This window comes from Mobula birostris, chromosome 30 (genome assembly GCF_030028105.1).
Source record: "Mobula birostris isolate sMobBir1 chromosome 30, sMobBir1.hap1, whole genome shotgun sequence".
NCBI classification, from domain to species: Eukaryota; Metazoa; Chordata; class Chondrichthyes; order Myliobatiformes; family Myliobatidae; genus Mobula; species Mobula birostris.
Window position 1 is genome coordinate 9,400,497 of NC_092399.1, and position 21,605 is coordinate 9,422,101.

Genomic DNA, 21,605 nt, shown 5'->3' on the forward strand with positions numbered 1-21,605 from the left:
TCTTTGGTTTACCTGGAGAAATCAGCGGTAGCAGAATATTGTGTTTGCAACGGCCATAGGATTGACTTTGATGGCACAAAACTACTGTGCTGCGCCAATGGCTTTTGAGGCTACCTGGTAAAGGAAGCCATTGTGATAAAACTAGAGGGAAAAAATGTAAACAAAGATGAAGGTCTCACTTTAAGTAAGAACTGGAATTATAAACAAGGTTGGACAGCGGAAACCCGATTGGATGAGGACTAACCAATCAGGAGGGATGGACGATGGGGGTATAACTAGACGTGCCCGGGCATCATTCCTGATGAAGATGGCAGAGTTTGTTATTGAAATGTTGGTTATATTGATACCTGTACCCAGCTGGAAGCCCGAGAAGATTTTATTTATCAAATATGCCAGGAAAGCACTAGATCGTTTTTAACTGATTCCGTTCATCATTTAAACTGCAAATCTATCCTTTAGTGCAGGGGTTCCCAACCCGAGATCCATGGATTCCTTGGTTAATGATAGGGGTCCATTGCGAACCTGCTTTTTAAAAATTTCCAAAGTTTCAATAACCCAAGAACCTGTTCAGCACAAATACATATAGGTGGCAAGTTGCCAAGTCATACAACCCAGCGCATAATAATTTATGGTGACATAGGCACAAACTGTCTCTTCAGTTCTTTAATTCCTTGTGCCTAAGTTATAGCTCTCTGCTATCTATAATTGCTCTGAATTAAAATATTCTTCCAATCTGTCTGAAGAGAAGAGTTTTAGTTCTCTATAAAGCTTCCATTTTTTTAAGCTTGTGAAAGGTCTCAGAGCCAAATAATCTACATTTTATGGCCTCTTATTGCAGTATTCCATGCCTACAGGTTCTCAATACTATCCTGTACTTCAAAGGTTTCAAAGGTACGTTTAATGTCAGAGAAATGTATACAATATACATCCTGAAATTCTTTTTCTTCGCAAACATCCATGAAAACAGAGGAGTGCCCCAAAGAATGAATGACAGTTAAATGTTAGAACCCCAAAGTACCCCCCAGCTCCCCCCCAACGCATAAGGAGTAGCAAAGCAATGACCCCCCCACCAGCAAAAAAAGCATCAGCGCCCCCCTCTGAGAACTCAAGCGTGCAGCAAAGCATCAATAAAGACACAGACTTGCAGTAACCCAAAGACTACTTATTCACCCAGTAATTCGACATACCACAGGCTCTCTCTCTCCCTAATAAGGGAGAAAGTGGTATCTCTGTTTCACAGCAAGAGGGGAGACATAACAAACAACTCGCTGATTTACGATGTTAAAAGTCTGTTGCATTGCTTCTTCTGAGCTTCAAGATTATTGTCCCTCATAAAGAACTATTCCAACCCTTCCACATAAGGTGAGGGTGTTTCATAATCAATCGGATATCTTCACCTATCTAGAAAGATCCTTGCTGCCTGAACAAAAACACTATTGCCCTTATTGTTTGTTTATTGGGATTGGATTTTTTTTACTACCAGTAACGCCACCAGCATTTAGGGCAGCAATTAAAGTCCTCCATCTCTGGTAGAGTTCAAGGCTTCCTTCATTATATTGGTAGCGTCCTCTCAGTTTTTACTACAAGTCATACAAGTCCCGGGTGGAGACTCAGGAATATCGTCACACTCAGATCTAGAAGGATTCTTCATTGCTGTTTCTGTAACAGTTTTGTTTGACCAGTCAGGGTTGTTAGCCCCGAGTTTAACCCCGAACCTGGAGGACTGGTGGACCACTCTTAGTCTGGCCTCTACCCTTGACCTGTTTGGCATGGGTGACCCTACCAAGAGCCAAGATATAAAACCCTGACCCCAGCCAACATAGCTCTCTGCATCATTGAGGAACGCAAGCCTCCAAGCCTAACCACAAGGTTGTAGTCCTCTTGGAGGGGAATTGGATATGAAATTAGTTTAGTATTGGCACATGTCCCAAGATACAGTGAAAATTTTGTGCTGTAATGAGTATATTTCATACGTTTAGGTTACACATGACCCTGGTCTTTGATTTTTTTTTGTGTTTAATTGCAACTGTCCACGTAAATTTATTTACTCCCTTTTGCACCCAGGAAAATGTTGGAAACAGAATCCTAAAGGCCTGTGGACACAGCCAACCATCAGCAGTTGCAGCAAAAATATCTTTTCTTTCTGAGCAGATATGTGTTGACAGTCCTTGATACCAATTGTGTATTAGCAGGTGGTCTGTGTGCCAGTCTTGTGCTTGTCAATTCTAATTATAAGCATCTCTAGGTACCAGGAGGTTTTGGAAGAAGGATGTGCTCTTTATAATAGGCTGATGAAAGCTAATGAGTAGATACCCAAGACCATAAAACATAGGAGCAGAATTAGGCCATTCAGCCCATTGAGTCTGCTCCACTATTTCATTATGGCTCATCCATTTCCCTCCCAAGCCCATACTCCTACCTTCTCCCTGTATCCCTTCATGCCCTGACTAATCAAGAATCTATCAACCTCTGCCTTAAATATACCCAATGACCTGCTCTCCACAGCTGCCTGTGGCAACGAAATCCACAGGTTCGCCATCCACTGGCTAAAGTTCTAAATGGACGTCTATCTATTCTGAGGTTGTGCCCTCTGGTCTTAGACTCCCCCGCTGTAGGAGACATCCTCTACGCAGTCATTTTATCTAGACCTTTCAACATTTGATAGGTTTCAATGAAATTACTCCTCATTCTTCTAAATTCCAGCAAGTACAAGCTCAGAGCTATCAGACACTCCTCATATGATAAACCTTTCTTTTGAATCATTTTTGTGAACCTTCTTTGAACCTTCTCCAATGTCAGCACATTCTTTCTTAGATAAGGGGGCCCAAAACTGCTCACAGTACTCCAAATGAGGCCTCACCGGTACCTTATAAAGACTCAGAATTACATCCTTTTCAAATCCTATCATCATCAAACCTTGTTTTTTTATATTCTTACATGTGAAATCATTCTGATACCAGCATGCATATTGGGATTTTGTCATATTCAATCAGTGGCCATGTTATTAGGTACCTCTTGTTCAATGTGTTGTGCGTTCACAGATGCTATTCTGCACACCACTGTTGTAATGTGTGGTAATTTGAGTTACTGTCACCTTCCTGTCAGCTTGACTGGCCATTCTCCTCTGACCTCTCTCACCAACAAAGCATTTTCTCCCACAGAACTGCTGCCCAATAGATGCCTTTTTGTCCTTTGCACCATTCTCTATGAGCTCTAGAGTTGGTCGTGTGTGAAAATCCCAGGTGATCAGCAGTTTCTGAGATACTCAGGCCACCCCATCTGGCACCAACAATCATTCCACGGTCAAAGTCACTTCGATCTCATTTCTTCCCCATTTTGATGTTTGGTCTAAACAGCAGCTGAAACTCTTGACCATGACTGCATGGTTTTATTTATCGAGTTGTAGCCATGTGATTGGCTCATTAGATATTTGCATTAATGAGCAAGTGTACTAAAAAAGTGGCTACTGAATGTAGATAAGAGCAGTGAAATACAGGTACAATAAGATACAAGGGAGAGCTGGAGCAACAAGTATTCTGCCAGATGAACGACTGGATTGAGCGGCATCTGTGAGAGGGAAATACGCTGCAAGGTTTTGACCCAAAATGTCAGCACTTCTTTTCCTCCCACAGAGGCTGCTTGAACTACTGAATTCCTCCAGCAGGGTCTTTGTTGCTTGACGAGAGGCTTGCATGCCTCTTCACAAGCACACTAGCACAGATAACACAGAATATAAATTACACCGATATATTATACGAGATTGTGAAAAGAAAGGGAAAAAAGACGATGCAGAAGCAAGCCATTACTGCAAAAAAAAAGTTTCAAGATTCAAGGAACACACTGAAGATCAGGAACAGCTTCTTCCTCTCTGCCATTCAATTTCTGAATGGATTTTGAACCCATAAATACTGCCTCACTATTTTTTATTTCCATTTTTCACTACTTACTTATTGTAACTATTTTATGTATATATATACTTACTGTAATTCGGTTTTTTCTCTATTATTATGTATTGTGTTGTACTGCTGCCGCAAAGTCAAAAAGTTTCACTACCTATGCCGGTGATACTAAACCTGATTCTGATTTGGATTCAAGGTTGTTTAATGTAAATTCCAATACACAAGTGTAAAGAAGAATTAAATAATTGTTACTCTGGATCTGATGCAACACAAAAACAACACAATAAGATAAAGAACACAGTAATAATTAAAAACACAATAAATATAAATACGTAAGATAGGTTACATACATAGATTAACTGTATGTCCATAAAGTGACGCTAGGCACAGGAGTGTCTGTAGATAAGGTGACTGACGGGAAATGATAAAGTAATGGTGATTGGAGGGGTGGGTTAGTGGGTGGAGGGGTTGATCACCCTTACTGCTTGGGGAAAATAATTGACACAAAAAAGACACAAGTCCATGGTGGAGTAAGAGGTGGTCTGTAATGTTCCATTGCTGAGGTGGGATTAGGGTTGTGAGGCTTGATTCAAGAACTGGTGTCTTATTTACTTACAAATATGCCATAGTTAAAGGAACACCTAAAACTCTAGCGAACACAAATTTATAGCTGTAAGCTTTCTTTAATATCCTAACCATTCTCCCTGGCTTTGCAGCATTGTGAAAGCCAAGGAAGTGTGGCTGGCTGTACACCAGGTTCTGGAGCAGATAGTCAACACAGCCTGAACAAGAGGCCAAAGATGAATCCACCATACCTTATAACCTGATCCTCATCTGAAGTCATGGTGGGTGGATTCGTTGAGGCCTCAGAAGCGTCATGAACAAAATGGATGAGCTTAGAGCCTGGATCAGTACCTGGACCTGTGATGTTGTGGTCATTACAGAGTCTTGGATGGCTCAGGGGCAGGAATGGTGACTTAGAGTGCCAGGCTTGAGATGTTTCAGAAAGGACAGGGAGGGAGGCATAAGAGGTGGGGGCATGGCACTGTTGATCAGAGACAGTGTCACGGCTGCAGAAAAGGAGGAAGTCATGGAGGGGTTGTCTACTAAGTCTCTGTGGGTGGAAGTTAGGAACAAGAGTGGGTCAATAACTCTTCAAGGTGTTTTTTTATAGACTTCTAATAGTAACAGGGACATCAAGGAGCAGATAGGGAGACAGATTCTGGAAAGGTATAATAATAGCAAGGTTGTCATGGTGCGAGATTTTAATTTCCCAAATATTGATTGGCATCTCCCTAGAGCAAACAGTTTAGATGGGGTGGAGTTTGTTGGGTGTGCTCAGGAAGGTTTCCTGACACAATATGTGGGTAAGCCTACAAGAGGAGAGGCTGTACTTCATTTGGTATTGGGAAATGAACCTAGTCAGGAGTCAGGTCTCTCAGTGGGAGAGCATTTTGGAGATAGTGATCATAATTCTATCTCCTTTACCATAGCATTGGAGAGGGATAGGAACAGACAAGTTAGGAAAGCGTCTAATTGGAGTAAGAGGAAATATGAAGCTATCAGGCAGGAACTTGGAAGTATAAGTTGGGAACAGATGTTCTCAGGGAAACGTACAGCAGAAATATCGCAAATGTTCAGGGGATATTTTGCATGACGTTCTTCCAATGAAACAGGGAAAGGATGGTAGGGTACAGGAATCGTGGTGTACAAAGGCTGTTAAAAATTTAGTCAAGAAGAAAAGAAAAGCTTACGAAAGGTTCAAAAAACTAGGTAATGATACAGATCTATAAAGTTATAAGGCTAGCAGGAAGGAGCTTAAGAATGAAATTAGGAGAGCCAGAAGGGGCCATGTGAAGGTCTTGGCAAGCAGGATAAAGGAAAACCCCAAGGCATTCTACAATTATGTGAAGAGCAGGAGGATAAGACGTGAGAGAATAGGACCAATCAAATGTGACAGTGGAAAAGTGTGTATGGAACTGGAGGAGATAGCGGAGGTACTTAATGAATACTTTGCTTCAGTATTCACTATGGAAAAGGACCTTGGTGATTGTAGGGATGAGTTACAGCAGACTGAAAAGCTTGGGCATGTAGATATTAAGAAAGAGGATGTGCTGGAGCTTTTGGAAAGCATCAAGTTGGATAAGTCACCGGGACCGGACGAGATGTACCCCAGGCTACTGTGCGAGGCGAGGGAGCGGATTGCTGAGTCTCTGGCGATGATCTTTGCATCATCAATGGGGACAGGAGAGGTTCCGGAGGATTGGAGGGTTGCGGATGTTGTTCCCTTTCAAGAAAGGGAGTAGAGATAGCCCAGAAAAATATGGACCTGTGAGCCTTACTTCAGTGGTTGGTAAGTTGATGGAGAAGATTCTGAGAGGCAGGATTTATGAACATTTGGAGAGGCATAATATGAGTAGAGATAGTCAGCATGGCTTTGTCAAAGGCAGGTCGTGCCTTACGAGCCTGAATTTTTTGACTAAACATGTTGATGAAGGTAGAGCAGTAGATGTAGTGTATATGGATTTCAGCAAGGCATTTGATAAGGTACCCATGCAAGGCTTATTGAGAAAGTAAGGAGGCATGGGATCCAAGGGGACCTTGCTTTGCATATCCAGAATAGGCTTGCCCACAGAAGGCAAAGTGTGGTTGTAGATGGGTCATATTCTACATGGAGGTCGGTGACCAGTGGTACGCCTCAGGGGTCTGTTCTGGGACCCCTTCTCTTTTCATTTTTAAAATGATCTGGATGAGGAAGTGGAGGGATGGGTTAGTAAATTTGCCAATGACACAAAGGTTGGGGGTGTTGTGGATACTGTGGTGGACTGTCAGAGGTTACAGCAGGACATCGATAGGATGCAAAGCTGGGCTGAGAAGTGGCAGATGGAGTTCAACCCAGATAAGTGTGAAGTGGTTCATTTTGGTAGGTCAAATATGATGACAGAATATAGTATTAATGATAAGACTCTTGGCAGTGTGAAGAATCAGAGGGATCTTGGGGTCCGAGTCCATAGGACACTCAAAGCTGTTGTGCAAGTTAACAGTGTGGTTAAGAAGGAATATGGTACATTGGCCTTCATCAATTGTGGGATTGAGTTTAAGAGCTGAGAGGTAATGTTACAGCTTTATAGGACATTGCTCAGACCCCACTCGGAGTACTGAGTGCTCAGTTCTGGTCACCTCACTATGTGTTCGTCCATCATCAACGTCGATGAGGACCTTGACACCATAATGATGGTGTCAAGACTAACGCGTGACTTGGATTTAAGTGAGGGAGAGTTGCGCAGCGTCAGCCTCACTCTCTCTTCCCAATTCCCATCTGTATCCAGTGGCAAGACAGAGTCAAGACGGCTGGAGATGGGACTAGGCGCAGTGGATGACCAGGACATCTTCTGTGTCTTGTCCTGCTCGACATGTTCCACGACGCTTGCAGAGACCGCCTTCTTGACCATTGGACCTTCCACTGGTCTCATCTGCTTAATCCGCCGGAGTCTGTCTTCACATGCTGGGATAGACAACTCCCTATCTCACCAAGGGTTTGAGACCCGTCGGCTACCCCCACCTGGTTTAGCCGGCTTGTCGAAGCCATTGCCCGGGGTGTGGCCGCTGTCGCATGCAAACAGCTACGGGGAGCCACAGGTGAGAGCTGAGTGCCAGGTGGGGACCAAAGGTGGACAAACCGCCTTGAAAAGGATGCAACATGTTCCCCCACCAGAGGTGCTACCACTCCCTGACACCCCATACACCTCACTATAGGAAGGATGTGAAAACTATAGAAAAGGTGCAGAGGAGATTTACAAGGATGTTGCCTGGATTGGGGAGCATGCCTCATGAGAGTAGAGTGAGTGAACTCGGCCTTTTCTCCTTGGAGCGACGGAGGATGAGAGGTGACCTGATAGAGGTGTATACGATGATGAGAGGAATTGATCATGTGGATAGTCAGAGGCTTTTTCCCAGGACTGGAATGGCTAACAGGGGAGGGCACAGTTTTAAGGTGCTTGGAAGTAGGTACAGAGGAGATGTCAGGGGCATGTTTTTTACGCAGAGGGTGGTGAGTGCGTGGAATGGGCTGCCGGCAACAGTGGTGGAGACAGATACGATAGGGTCTTTTAAGAGGCTCCTGGATAGGTACATGGAGCTTAGAAAAATAGAGGGTTATGCGTAACCCTAGGTAATTTCTAAAGTAAGTACATGTTCGGCCCGGCTTTGTGGGCCACAGGGCCTGTATTGTGCTGTAGGTTTTTTCTATGTTTTCTATGTTTCTAAGCTGCTGGCAGTGATGTTGGGCTATGCCTCAGGCTGTAGGTGGAGAAGGGCAGTTGTGATAGCAGCCATCAGTGTGACATCTGCTCCTCCTGGCACTGCACTGGAGTAAACAAGAAGCAACTAAGCCCTGATGACAGGAACGATTCCCTTTTAAACTAGTTCTCTCCTGATTGCCTCTTAATAACATCTGTTTATTTCCTTGTCTTATTAATTTTACAGGTTCTTTTGGAATAAAACAATTCTCAGAGCAATATTAAAAGGACAATAACCTTCTGGCATGTACTTCATCCCTGATCTCATGCACGTACATTCAAATTAAAATATCAGGCAGTAAAAGATATAGCTTTAAGTTCGAACTCCATTATACCTTTTTGAAATTCTCAGCATTTTCCTACTCTCCCTCCCTCCTTCTCCCTCCCTCTCTTTCATTGTCCCTCTCTCTCATTCTCTCTCTCGCTGTCTCTTCCCTTCTCTCTCTCTCCCTCTCCCTGTCACACTCTATCCCTCTCCCTCTCTCTCTACCTCCCTCTCTCTCTCTCTCTCACATACACACACACACACACACACACACACACACACACACACACACACACACACACACACACACACACACTCACACACACTCTCTCACACTCTCTCTGAAATTCAAATCAACATTTCTAAATTTGGCCAACTTAGTCCCCCTAGCATCTCCTCAGTCCTCTCTGTGGGTGGGGTGCAGCCAAACCTGGAAACGGATGTTGCCAAAGGCACAGAAACAGATGGTGAGGGACAAAGGGGAAAAAGGCAGGGGCAGAAGAAATTAGGAAATGAATCAAATATTATATTAGCGAAAGGGGAAACATACTGAATTTGCTAAATTCATCAAAACCATGAAGTTTATTGTATATTTTATAGCAAATGCAGTATTTAAAAGTTCTTTCTATAGCTGAAACAGTCTATAATTGTCTGTCACAATCTTCAATCTATCTTAGATCTCTGTATACTCAGAGAATACACTCTGTATATTCAGATTTTGAGAAGAATACTGCTATTATTATGCAATACTTTTTCATGGAGATTTGCAGTGGTATGAACAAAATCTCTAGTCATTCTATGGCATGTGGTCGATTCACACAAGTAACCTTGTGCCTCTCTCAGTTTTGTTGTTTGACCTCTGTCTTGCAGATGAAGTGACAACGAAGATGCTACAGAGACGATATACACAATTACGGACCGGCGAGATGATCATCATTGTGGTGGTTCTGGTCATGTGGGCAGGTGAGTGATGTTACACACTTGCTGTGCTCTTGGCTCTCAGGGAAGTACGTGTGTTGTACCACAAGCTACTGCGTTGTACTGCCAGGTACTGCGTTGTACTTGCATTGCCTGCTGTTCAGTCTGGCACTGTGAGAGTGTTGGCACTTTACATCTCAAATGCAGAAACGTTTTATTTGTACTTAAAGAATACAGCAATCAATTTTACAGCCAATTTATTCAACGTTTAATATATTTATTACCCCGTTCCAAAATATTATTGGATATGAGTGTGTCTGGATCATGGGCTTCCAACCTGTTGCCAGCTGTGAATGAACCTCACAGATTTATCAGTTTGCTAATCGTTTATATGAAGTCAATTACACCACTTAGATCTCACTTGTAATCCTACCCAGTACATTTCTTTTATTAATGTACACAGTTCCACATGCCCTCCATCCCTCTCTCTCTCTCATTCCTGCCGCCTTCCTTTTGCCAAAACTGATTTATTAATTAATCACTTCTACATTTTACTTTTTATAAGTTGTCATTACCAAGCTCCCATGTCGTAATCAACTTCCTCTTCTTATTTTCCGCACCAACCCAGACTTCATCCTTCAGGCTCCTCAAGCAATCCAGATTAAAATTGTTATTTTACACTGGAATCAGTCCAGCATCTCTCAGACCTCCGCCACCCGCAGTGATTTTGTGCAGCTGCCATTTAGGGCAGCAATGAAGATCCTCCATCTTTGGCGGTGTCCACGGCTTCCTTCACTGTGTCAGTAGCCTCCTCTCGGTTTACTGCCAGTCATGCAAGTCCCTGGTGGAGACTCAGGAATACCGTCACACACACATGCAGACGGATTCTTCATTGCTGGTTCTGTAACAGTTTTGTTTGACCAGTCAGGGTTGTTAGGTCTGAGCTGAACCCCCGAACCTGGAGAACCGGTGGACCACTCTTAGTCTGGCCTCTACCCTTTGACCTGTTTGGCATGGGTGACCCTACCAAGAGACAAAGCAGAAAGCCCTGACTCCAGCCAGCATAGCTCTCCATGTCATTGAGGCACACAAGCCTCCAAACCACAACAAGGTTGTAGCCAGTGAATTCTCCTCTCCAAAATCCAAACAAAAAGAGAATGCTAAGATGTTCAGCTCTTTGCTTTCTGTATCTTTCTCATTAAACTCGTCCCTGTTCCTACTAGTCTCCCCAGTTTCAGAAGCTTTTACAGTACCTAGGCTAAGCCTAATAGTGCCTCTACTAATTCGGCAACTGCCCAATCCACATCTTTAATTGCACTGGGTCATAATGAGATGTTTCAGTTGCCCTGTCGATTTTGACAATCTGAATACAGGTTGACTCCCTCTAGTCCAGCACCCTTGGGACCTGTCCGGTGCTATACCATGGAAAATCTGGACCATGGAAATTGCCCCCCATTAGCTTCCTCCGAGCCAGAGAACTGGCTACCAAGTTACATAAGGGTTACGAGAACTATCCACAACCTGAAGATTCCACGTCAGAAACACATGTGGCTGAGGTCGTTGTGGGCTGAAATTGCAAAAATTACAGTGGAAAGATAATTAGCTACAAACTAGTACAGATTTTTAAATTTTATTTTATTAAGAGGTACAGTGTGGAACAGGCCCTCCTGTCTCAACAAGTCGCACTGCCCAGCAACCCTATTTAATCCTAGCCTAATCACAGGACAATTTACAATGACCAATTAACCTACAAAACAGAGCAACAGACACAAAATGCTGGAGGAACTCAGGCATCATTTATGGAAAAAAGTAGTCGATGTTTCAGGTCAAAACGTTGACTGTACTTTTTTCCGTAGATGATGCCTGGCCTGTTGAGTCCCTCCAGTGTTTTGTGTGTGTTGCTCTGGATTTCCAGCATCTGCAGATTTTCTCCTGTTTGTGATTTGAACTTAGGAACCAGTACATCTTTGGAATGTGGGAGGAAACCGGAGCATCTGGAGGAAACCCACACACCCACGGGAAGGACGCATAAAACTCTTGCAGATGGTGCCAGATTTGAACGCTAAACTCTGACGCTCTGAGCTGTATTAGCATCCTGCTAACCGCTATACCACTGTAGCTCCACTAATCCTAGTCGATTTTAGATCTTGGTTAGAATCAGTACTTAATACAGATCAAAACAACAGGATGTCAGACTAGAGAGTTTCAGCCAATTCTTCAGTTCCTTTCCAGAAGTTAATGGCTCAGGTGTAGATTTTAACTTATTGCCTCTCAATAAAGTTGATCTGCTAGATGCCCAGCAGTAAATTGCTCTGCACAAACACCATCCCAGTATCGATCCAGTACTTCAGTGTTTTGTTCAATAAGTATAGTACAGTAATGCTTTTCGTTGCAGTATAGCACAACACCCTTGGGCAGGAGTTGGTGTCACAGCTGCTGAATTTACTAAGTAATTATCTCAGGCCAGATGCTTTTCTGCCAATGATTTAACGGGTTTGAATGGATTTACAGTTAAAAAATACACGTGGACTAAGATGTTAACTGTCCTGTGCTATCACCAGTGGGATCATCAGTTGATCTGCCACCTGTCTTCAAGAGTTTCGGCCCGGTTATGATCAAGACTCCCTCGAGGTGGTGGGCCAGCAGTGCTAAAGCACCACCTCCCACTGGTGAGCTTAAAAACTCGACATCTGCCTCTATCAGAGTTGTTGGTCAGTTCCATCCAACAGATAGTCTGCTCTTCAGGTGTCTGTGCAACTACTGAAGGGTTTGCAAGATATGTATACACTGTCCGACTATCTGCCCCTATCAGAATGAGTTATTGTCCCATTTCTGAAAGACCTGACTCAGGTGACCAACTGTGTCATGTCACAGTCACAGAGAGAGCCATGGAGTTAGACCATAAGCCCATAAGATATAGGAGCAGAATTAGGCCATTTGGCCCATCAAGTCTGCTCTGCCATTTCATCATGGCTGATCCATTTTCCCCCTCACCCCCAAACTCCTGCCTTCTCCCTGTATCCCTTCATGCCTTCACTAATCAAAACTCTATCAACTGTCTTAAATCTACTCAATGACTTGGCCTCCACAGCCACCTGTGGCAATGAATGCCGCAGATTCACCACTCTCTGGCTAAAGAAATTCCTCCTCATCTCCGTTCTAAAAGGAGACCCCTCTAATCTGAGGCTGTGTCTTTTTGTCTTAGATTCCCCCACCATAGGAAACATCCTCTCTGCATCCACTCTATCGAGGCCTTTCAACATTCACTAGGTTATAGATATCAGTGAAGCACAAGCCAGTTGAAGAGCGTGGTCTTTAATACTCGGTAGGTACCCTCTCTGGGCTGGATGCTTCGCATGAGTTCACCCTCCTAAAGGATGATCGCATGTCGGCCTCAGAGACTCACATCACAGGGTCATCGGGGACTGTGGGACTTTGTGAAAGTGCTTCCACATTTTGACGATCAAGATGAATATAAAGGACTTTTGAGCTCATCTGGGAGTAAAACCTTGTTGTCACATTTGTTGTTTAAATAATAAAAATGTACGACCCAGACAAGATTAACATCACAACAGAATGAAAGCTGAACGAAACATTTCTGAATCTTTTATATGATCATGCCAAAGCAATTTTTCGTTTGATCAGGGCGTTCATTAGTCACCCACTTTCATGATCTCAAGATCTCCAAAAGGCCAATTAAATACCTTACTTACTGTTACATTTTTATAAAGTGGGAAGTCTGCCAAACAATTAGCACACCTCAACCTTCACATAAAACCCAAAAATTTCCTGCTCAGGGCAAGGGTTGGTCTGCGCAGTTGCAAAAACCAAATGAGAGGCAACACTGATGATTAGTCGAGGAAAGGGGCAATGAAAGGTACTAAGATTGCTACTTGGACAGGAGAATTTCAGCTATCAAGAAGAAAATTGCAAAAGGCAATTGTTTTTAAGAACTGAGGAGGCTGAGGGAAGGTTTAATTGAAGTGTATAAAATTATGAGGGGTTAAAATAGAGTGAATAGGATTAATTTTATTTGCCTTAATGGTGAGGCCAAAATCAAGGCTGCTTAGATTTAAAGAAAGTAATGGCAGGGGATGTTGAGTATTTTTTTATCCAAAAGGCGAGGAAGTCTGAAATCGATGCTTAAGGGAGGTTGGACGCAGAAAGATTTCTGCATTTAGCAGGCACTTGAATGAGCACTAACCCTGCCAAAACCTGCAAAAGGATAAGCTAAGAAGAGGACTTGGACTTTATTTTGGAGTCTTTTATTTATAGATACTGTGCGGTCAGACCCTTCTGGGCCAATGAGCCACACCGTCCAGCAACACGCCTACTTATCTTTAGCCGAACCATAGGACAATTTACAATGACCAAATAACCTACTGACCTGTACGTCTTTGGACTGTCGGAGGAAACTGGAGCACCCGGAGAAAGCCCACATATTCCACAGGGAGAACATACAAACTCCTTACAGACGACACCAGAATTGAACTCTGAATGCCGATGCCCTGAGCTACAATAGCATCGCGCTAACTGCTACACTACTGTGGGCCCCCCCTGTCAGATAGAGCCTGAATTGTTAGTTTTTTTAATGCTTGCTTATAGGTTTATATCATTACCTGTTTGTCTGTGCTTGTTCAGTAAATTTTCTGTAAGAGTAGTTCAGCTGTTTCCATATTTCTACAAAGTTCAAAGTAAATTTATTATCAAAGTACACGTGTCACCATATACAGCCCTGTGATTCATTTTCTTGTGGGCATACTCAATAAATCTATAGAATAATAGCCATAAAAGAATCAGTGAAAGACTGCCCAACTTGGGAGTTCAACTGGCGTGAAAAGACAACAAACAGTGCAAATACAAAATGAAAGAAATAATAATAATATATAAATAAGCAATTAGTATCGAGGACATGAGATGAAGAGTCCTTAAAAGTGAGTCCATTGATTGTGGGAACATCTCAGTGATGGGGCAAGTGAGGTTGAGTGAAGTTATCCCCTTTGGTTCAAGAGCCTGATGGTTGAGGGGTAGTAACTGTTCCTGAATCTGGTGGTATGAGTTCTGAAGCTCCTGTGCCTTCTTCCTAATGGCAGCAGCGAGAAGAGAGCACATCCTAGGTGGTAGGGGTCCCTGATGATGGATGCTGCCTTGCTGTGACAGCGTCCTCAGTGGTGGGGAGGGCTTTACCCATGACGGACTGGGCCACATCCCCTACACTTTGTAGGATTTCCCATTCAAGGGCATTGGTGTTTGCATACCAGGCTGTGATGCAGCCGGTCCATATACTCTCCATCACACATCTATAGAAGTTTGTCAAAGTCTGTTAGATGTCATGCTGAACCTTTGACAACTCCTAAGGAAGTAGAGGCACTGCTGTGCTTTCTTCATGCTTCCTGTAGTTTCTCTGCAGCCTGGGTCACACCATGGAATCCAGCCACCTCACAGTTTGCTTCTTATCAACAGAATGACTCTACCTCGAGCTAGTATAAGACGGCCACAATTTCTTTGTTCTTTGCTCTTTCTTTGTTCTCTCCCTTCGCTTTCTTTCTTCTTTACAGTAGGTTGAGTTGGTTGCTGCTATATCCACGTTGATGAACATCCAATAACAACACTTGCACCTCATTCTTGACTCCTGAATCATAACGTCTCCACACTCTACAGGCCAGACAGCTCTTTCTCATATGGTACTAATATCAGAATCAGGTTTAATATCGCCGGCATATGTCGTGAAATTTGTTGTTGTACACAGTGATAAAAACTGAATTACAGTAAGAAGTGTGTATATATAAAGTTCAAAGTTCAAAGTCAATTTTATTATGAAAGTACATAGGTACAATAGGGTCTTTTAAGAGCTTAGAAAGATAGAGGGCTATGTGCTAGGGAAATTCTAGACAGTTTCTAGAGTAGGTTACAGGGTTGGCTCAACATTGTGGGCCGAAGGCCTGTAACGTGCTGTAGATTTCTATTTTCTATGTTCTGTGTTTATATGTCAGCACATACAATCCTGAGATTTATTTTTTCTGTTGGGCATACTCAACGAATCTATAGAATAGTTAGCATAAGAGGATCAATGAAAGATCAAACAGAGTGCAAAAAAGTAGAGAGGTAGTGTTCATGGGTTCAATGCCCATATAGAAATCTGAATCTGAATTCTTCGAATCAATAAAATCTATTAATCCATAAGCGCCCTCTCCTCTGGGTACCAAAGAGCGATCAGAACGACTGACTCTGTGTTCGTAGATGCTAAAGAATTCCGCTGACGGAATGCAATTGTTGTGAGATAGTGTTTCCTTTGTGTGCTCTTCCTTCTTTCTATATCCTAAGTTCAGATTGACAATTGACTCTTCTCTTCTATTTTGCCAGGTGTCATAGCTCTGTTTTGTAGGCAATATGATATCATCAAAGACAACGAACCTAACAACAATAAGGACAAAGCCAAGAGTTCTTCAGAATACAGCACTCCAGAGCACCCGACGGGAGGGCTGTTACGCAGCAAGGTAGGAGGAAGTGGCTGCCATTTTAAGTGTTTATATTTAAATCCTGGTTTACATTGAAACAAATCAAACCATGTTAGTATATAATAGGATTAAATAAATGTATAGGGAAGAAGCCAAAAGATAAAATTGTAACGATTTGCGCGTGTAGCCACTCATTGACTGATGAGTCAAGAAGCTTTTGGGTATACTTAAACCCATAAAACCATAAGATATAGGAGCAGAATTAGGCTATTTGTCCCATCAAATCTGCTCTCCCATTTCATCATTGCTGATTCATTTTTCCTATCAGCACCAATCTCTTGTGTTCTCCCTGTATCCCTTCACGTCCTGACCAAACAAGAATCTATCAAGCTCTGCCATAAATATACATAAAACCACAGCTGCCTGTGGCAACAAATTCCACAGACTGACCGCTCTCTGGCTAAAGAAATTCCTCCTCATCTCTGTTCTAAAAGGACGCCCCTCTATTCCGAGGCCATGCCCTCTGGACCTTGACTCTCCCACCATGGGAAACAGCCTCTCCACACCCTCTCTATCGAGGCCTTTGAGAATAAGGCATTGGGTTCATTTAAAGTGGAGGGTGAGAGGTCCTGGATTAGTAAGGGTATCAAAGTTTACAGCGAAGACAGGAGAATGGGGAAAATAATTCAGCCACAATCGAACGGCAGAGCAGACTTGATGGGCTGAATGGCCTAATTCTGCTCCTATGGCTTATAGTCTTATAATTGTTGAGTTGGAAGTATCTTGGATTTAACTGCATCATAACTTCAACTTTTAGAAAGACACTTCTGTTGTTAAAGTACCAGTTTTAGTCAATTTATTTTTGTAAACCAAAAGTATGTGTTTGTCTTTGCCAACCGCTCGATACAGTGACCAGAGTCAGGAGAGGATTCAAACTCTTCTTGGCTCCACATGATGTTTTCTAAAAGAAACCTGATGTTTCGTTGCCAAGAGTGGAGGCTGCAGGAAAAGCAGACATGCTATTCAGCTCCTACTCTTGGATAGGCGTGTATAAAACCAGAACACGAATCTCTTTGGCATCAAGCCCACTTGTATGCTCAATAAAAATGCCTCGAGGATCACAACAAGCAGTATGGCAGGGTGCACTATTTTTCTACCGAAGACACAAAACACTCAATGGATTCAGAGAAAAAAAGCTAAAGGAATAAATGTCAATAAAGTTCTTAACCCAACAATTAACCTACCAATCTTTTGGACTGTGGGAGGAAACTGGAGCACCCGGAAGAAACCCGCACAATCACGGGGAGAACATACAAACTCCTTACAGACAGCACCTTCTAGGTAGTCCTCCCTCACTCCCCACACCTTTTCATTCTGGCATCTTCCCCCTTCCTTTCCAGTCCTGATGAGGGGTCTTGGTCCGTAAGGTCAACAGTTTATTCACTTCCACAGAGGCTGCCTGACCTGCCGAGTGCCCTCAGCATTTTGTGCATGATTTCCAGCAACTGGAGAATCTCTTGTATTTGCTGCCATCACTTCCCTCCTTAAGTGCCTGCACTGTATGTAGCAATATAACTTTTAAACCAATAGTACAGCTGTGAAACAAATCATGTAACCACAATAGCTAGTAACATTTATCATTTTAATGTGTAGTTATAATATACACTGAGTGGCCAATCTGTTAAGTACAGAAGTGGAATACGGTATGGTCTTCTGCTGCTGCAATAGAAGCATAGAAACATAGAAAACCTACAACACAATACTGGCCCTTCAGCCCACAATGCTGTGCCAAACATGTACTTACTTTAGAAATTACCACGGGTTGCCCATAGCCCTCTATTTTTCTAAGCTTCATGTCCTCTTTAAAGACCCTATTGTATCCACCTCCACCACCGTCACCGGCAGCCCATGCCACACACTCACCACTCTCTGCGTAAAGAAACTTACCCTTGACATCTCCTCTGTACCTACTTCCAGGCACCTTAAGATTCTGCCCTCTTGTGTTAGCCATTTCAGCCTCTGACTATCCACACGATCAATGCCTCTCATCATCTTATACACCTCTATCAGGTCACCTCTCATCCTCCACCACTCCAAAGAGAAAAGGCCGAGTTCACTCAACCTATTCTCATAAGGCATGCTCCCCAATCCAGGCAACATCCTTGTAAATCTTCTCTACACCCTTTCTATAGTGTTCGCATCCTTCCTGTAGTGAGGTGACCGGAAGTGAGCTCATCCTATGGAGAAAAGCCCATCCATTTCGAGGTTCAACATGCTGTGCGTTTAGAAATGCTATCCTGCACATCATTATTGTAATGCCTGATTATCTGAGTTACTGTTGCCTCTCTGTCAGCTTGATCCAGTCTGACCTTTCTCCTCTGACCTCTCTCATTACCGAGGCATTTTCGCCCACAGAACAGTTGCTCAGTGGGTTTTATTTTTGGTTTTTCGCACCATTCTCCGTAAACTCTAGAGACTGTAGTGCATGAAAATCCCAGGAGATCCCAGCCGTTCAGAGATACTCAAACCACCGTGTCTGGCACCAAAAATCATTCAACAGTCAAAGTTACATTTCTTCACCATTCCAAAGCTCGTCTGACCAACAACTGTGCCTTGACTGCGTCTGTGTGCTTTTATGCATTGAGTTGCTGCCACATGATTGGCCGATTTGAGCAGATGGACCTAATAAAGTGTCATTAAATGTATAAAGAAGTATTGACAAGCAACTTGTATTGCTTAGTAATCCCAATTCTTAGATCCATCAAAAACACTGGAGCTTGTCATGTGATTAAAATAATCACAGTTTTCTGTGTCTATTTCAAATGATTTTTTGGAATTTACTTTATGCAGAAAAGAACTGAAAATTAGTTGTTATCCAGTGAAGAGTAAAAACTATTTGCCAGAAATACTGTTCCAACCCACAGAAATTTTAACCTCCATTTGAGATGAGTTGTCAATCTAACGGTCACTCATTAAGTATTGACAAGTTAATTTGGGGTGGCATGGTAGCGTAGTGGTGAGCACAACACTTTACAGTACCAGCGACCTGGGTTCAATTCCCGCCGCTGTCTCTAAGGAGTTTGCACGTTCTCACCGAGATCGTGTGGGTTTCCTCTGGGTGCTCCAGTTTCCTCCCACAGTCCAAAGACGTACTGGTTGGAGATTAGGTTAACTGGTCATTGTAAATTGGCCTGTGATCAGGCTAGGTAAATTGTGGGATTGCTGGACACTGCTACTCAAATGGCCAGAAGAGCCAATTCCTTGCTGTGACCAATAAATAAATAGTTCAAAGTTCAAAGTAAATTTATTATCAAAGTGTGTCTATATGTGTATATATATATATATATATATATATATATATATATATATATATATATATATATCATTCTATACAACCCTGCAATTCATTTTCTTGTGGGCATACTCAGTAAATCTATTGAATAATAATCATAACAGAATCAAAGACCGTTCAACCAGAGTGCAAAAAAAAAATAGATAATCAATAAATATCGAGAATATGAGACGAAGGGAGGTTGTGGGACACATTTCAATGATGGAGCAAGTGAAGTTGAGTGAAGTTATCCCTTTTGGTTCAAGAGCCTGATGGTTGAGGGATAGTAGCTGCTCTTGAACCTGGTGCTGTGAGTTCTGAGGCTCTTGGACCTTCTTCCTGATGGCAGCAATGAGAAGAGTGCGTGTCCTGGATGGTGGGGGTCGCTGATGATGAATGCTGCTTTTCTGCGACAATCGAATTAAGAGCGACCAAGTATTAAAACAGAGAAGTCCCAACACAAAGTTATGTATGCTTTCCTTTTATTATTTCTCGAATCCCCCTCAGAAGGTAACTATTGAAACTGTTTTCAGGGAGAATGCTGCAGATCAGATCAATTCATTGTGTCTATACATACTGCCTGACCTGCTGAGTCCCTCCAGCATTTTGTGTGTGTTGCTCGGATTTCTAGCATCTGCAGATTTTCTTCTGTCTGTAATTCATTGTGTCGCTGGATCCACTAATTACTCCAATCCCTGCACAGTTCAATACACATTTACCTCATTTACCCTTAACACAACTGTTTACAATTTAGAACAATGCTTATCTTTCTAAGTTTCTTGGTCGTACTGCATAACTGAAGTTTGTCATTTCTTGGTCTGTTTGACAGTTATATCATTATGAATAAACTCCTCTCGGGCTTTCAGGTATCGATTATAACTGACGTTTGGATGACAAACTCTGTCATCTTCATCAGAGATAATGCCTGGGCATGCCTAATCTGGTGGTATTTATACGCCCACCGTCCGTCCCTCCTGATTGGTTAGTCCTCATCCAATCAGGTTTACCCTGTCCCACCTTGTTTACAATCTAATTCTTGTTCTTACTTAGAGCGAGACCTTCATCTTTGTTAAAGTTCCTTTCCTCTTCGCAGCGGCAGTGAAGCGGGCATTTCAGAAGTTTCTCCAGGTGTTCCTCTGTGCTTCTCACGGCTGTCTCCGTCAAATCAGGATTGTGCACGGCCCCCTAGTTAACACATATCGATATCATTCGGAACGGCCGCGCACACTGCGTCACGCCGCCATCTTCTCCTCCCTCCTTAGGCCACGAACTTATCAATCACCCCTCATATATGTTATATACATGTATGTAATTAAATGACAATAAACTTGTCATTGACAAGTGACAGATGTATGCAGTAAAAATACAAAATATAATTTTACATAAGATGTTGAATTAACGACTAGTATTGGAAGTCTGCAAAGAGCATCACTAGAGGAAATGATCTGTAGTGAAGCAGTTCAGCATTTTCAGGAAGAAGTTCAGAGCAAAAGGGAGGTGGAGAGTAAGTGCGAGGCAACGGGAAATGAGAAATTTCTCCTCAGGAGGTAATGGGTCATTGGTTTATCCTCCCTTCTTTTTCAATCAGGTGTAGTAATTATTATCCAGAAAGCACTTGGGACCTCCTGTGCTTTCAAGCAGATTTGCAAGATTGTGTGCAGACTCTGCAGAATTTCAGCCATCATTTCTTTCAGCTCAAGGATGAATGGTACTAGTTTCTTTAGCCTTTTATATACCTCCTGTTTAGTTATTTTTATTGATGTCAATATTCCCCCCTGTCCCGTCCAATAATCTACACTGGTAATATTCTCTTTTCAAGTCAGGTTTATTGTCATTTAATTACATACACGTATATAACATATATGAGGGGTGATTGATAAGTTTGTGGCCTAGGGTTGAAGGAGACAATCCTGGAAAACCTAGCACATTTATTTTTCAACATAGTCCCCTCCTACATTTACACACTTAGTCCAGCGACTGTAGAGCGGTCATGGACCTCCAGAAAGTGCCCACAGCAGGGGTGATTGATAAGTTCGTGGCCTAAGGTAGAAGGAGGTGAGTTATACAGCTCTCGTTACAACACATGCAGTTCAACTCTTTGAGTGATTATGCAGAAAGTTTGAAGTTAATAACTCATCTCCTTCTACCTTAGGCCACGAACTTATCAATCACCCCTGATAAGTGTGTAAATGTAGGAGGGGACTATGTTGAAAAATAAATGTGCTAGGTTTTCTAAAATTGACACCTTCTACCTTAGGCCACAAACTTATCAATCACCCCTCGTATAATGTATATAGAAATAAGACAACGTTTCTCTAAACCAGCACGTAAAGCACAGTAGTACACATAACACACAATGACTTATGAAGGTAAGGAATGAAATCTACAGATGAATCATGCATAAACAACAAACTAAAGTGCATTAATATTAAATAT

The 21,605-nt window shown here is 42.6% G+C and overlaps 1 protein-coding gene across 1 annotated transcript in view; it reads left to right on the forward strand.

The window, feature by feature from the left end:
• The window catches only part of fndc5a (fibronectin type III domain containing 5a), a 59,311-nt gene extending 39,040 nt beyond the window's left edge, over window positions 1-20,271 (forward strand). Inside the window, exons 5-7 of the mRNA XM_072247081.1 lie at window positions 9,333-9,425; window positions 15,744-15,877; window positions 20,263-20,271. Coding sequence (XP_072103182.1) covers window positions 9,333-9,425; window positions 15,744-15,877; window positions 20,263-20,271 — 236 coding nt within the window. The remainder of the gene's footprint in view (window positions 1-9,332; window positions 9,426-15,743; window positions 15,878-20,262) is intronic.
• The last annotated feature ends 1,334 nt before the right edge of the window (window positions 20,272-21,605 follow it).